Below are 1,729 nucleotides of genomic sequence, written 5' to 3' on the forward strand. Positions count from 1 at the left end.
CTGGTTGCATTTTTTGTATGTTTTTTTCCAAATTTCTCAACACCACTTATTGAAGAGACTGTCTTGACTCCATTGTACACTTTTGCCTCCTTTGTCAACTATTAATTGAGCATAAATGCTTGGGTCAGTTTCTGTTCCGCTCCATTGATCTCTATGCCTGTTCTTGTGCCAGTGCCAGGCCAGTACTCTGGCTTTGTAGTGTAGCTTGACATCCGGTATTGTGATCCCTCCAGCTTTGTTTTTCTTTCTTATGTGTGTGAAGGTTATTTGGGTTTTTTGTTTTTTCGGTTTTTTTTTTTTGGTTCCATATAAATTTTGGGATTGCTCTTGACCTGTGAACTTTGGCATTTTAATAGGGAGTGCATTGAATCTATAGATTGATTTGGGTGGTATGGACATTTTAATGATGTTAATTTTACCAATCCATGAACACTGAATATGGTTGCACTTGGGTGTATCTTCCTCTGTTTCTTTTTTCAGTGTCCTATAGTTTTCTTAGTATAGGTCTATTATGCCCTTGGTTAAGTTCATTCCTGTTACCTTATTTTTTTAGTTGCAGTGGTAAAAGGGATTTTTTTTTATTAGTTTCTAAATCAGAGATCATTATTTGTATATTAAAATGCCATTGAGCCCTAGCTAGTTTGGCTCAGTGGATAGAACATTGGCTTGTGGACCAGGAGGTTGCCAGTTGGATTCCGGGCAGGGGCACATGCCTGGGTTGTGGGCTCGATCCCCAGCAGGGGGCGGCCGAACGGTGATTCTCCCTCATCATGGATGCTTCTAACTCTCTCTCCCTTCCTCTCTGAAATCAATGGAAATTTTTTTTTTTTAAAAAAATATATATCTATATTAAAACACACACAGATACACAGCAAACTAACCACGTCGTCCGTCTCCCCAGGCCCCCCGGGGCGGCCATGGCCGCGGCCACCATCGTGCACGACACGTCGGAGGCGGTGGAGCTGTGCCCGGCCCTGGGCCTCTACCTCAAGCCCATCACCAAGATGACCATCAGCGTGGCCCTCCCGCAGCTGAAGCAGCCGGGCAAGTCCATCTCCAACTGGGAGGTGATGGAGCGGCTCAAGGCCATGGTGCAGCACCACCAGTTCTCCACGCTGCGCATCTCCAAGAGCACCATGGACTTCATCCGCTTCGAGGGCGAGGTGGAGAACCGCAGCACGGTCCGCGCCTGCCTGGCCCGCCTGGACGGCAAGACCATCAAGCTCAGCGGCTTCTCCGACATCCTCAAGGTGCGGGCCGCCGAGTTCAAGATCGACTTCCCGACGCGGCACGACTGGGACTCGTTCTTCCGCGACGCCAAGGACATGAACGAGACGCTGCCGGGCGAGCGGCCGGACACCATCCACCTGGAGGGGCTGCCCTGCAAGTGGTTCGCGCGGCGCGAGGCCGGCGCCGAGAAGCCCAGCGAGGACGTGCTGGTGCGCGTGTTCGAGAAGTTCGGGGCGATCCGCCACGTGGACATCCCCATGCTGGACCCCTACCGTGAGGAGATGACGGGGCGCAACTTCCACACCTTCAGCTTCGGCGGCCACCTCAACTTCGAGGCCTACGTGCAGTACAGCGAGTACGCCGGCTTCATCCAGGCCATGAGCGCGCTGCGCGGCATGAAGCTCATGTACAAGGGCGAGGACGGCAAGGCGGTGGCCTGCAACATCAAGGTGGGCGGCCCCCTGCCCGCGCCCGGGGCCCCTGCAGGGTCTGGGCCGCG

General features: G+C 53.0%; 1 protein-coding gene across 1 annotated transcript; it reads left to right on the top strand.

Annotated features, from left to right (window-relative positions):
• Positions 1-900: 900 nt before the first annotated feature.
• On the top strand, positions 901-1,717 carry AKAP17A (A-kinase anchoring protein 17A; the record flags this gene model as incomplete). Its single annotated transcript, XM_006762019.2, has 1 exon — positions 901-1,717. A coding segment is annotated over exon 1 (800 nt), but the record flags the coding sequence as incomplete, so codon positions are not given.
• Between the last annotated feature and the right edge of the window lie 12 nt (positions 1,718-1,729).

This window comes from Myotis davidii, unplaced genomic scaffold (assembly GCF_000327345.1).
Source record: "Myotis davidii unplaced genomic scaffold, ASM32734v1 scaffold3438, whole genome shotgun sequence".
NCBI lineage: Eukaryota > Metazoa > Chordata > Mammalia > Chiroptera > Vespertilionidae > Myotis > Myotis davidii.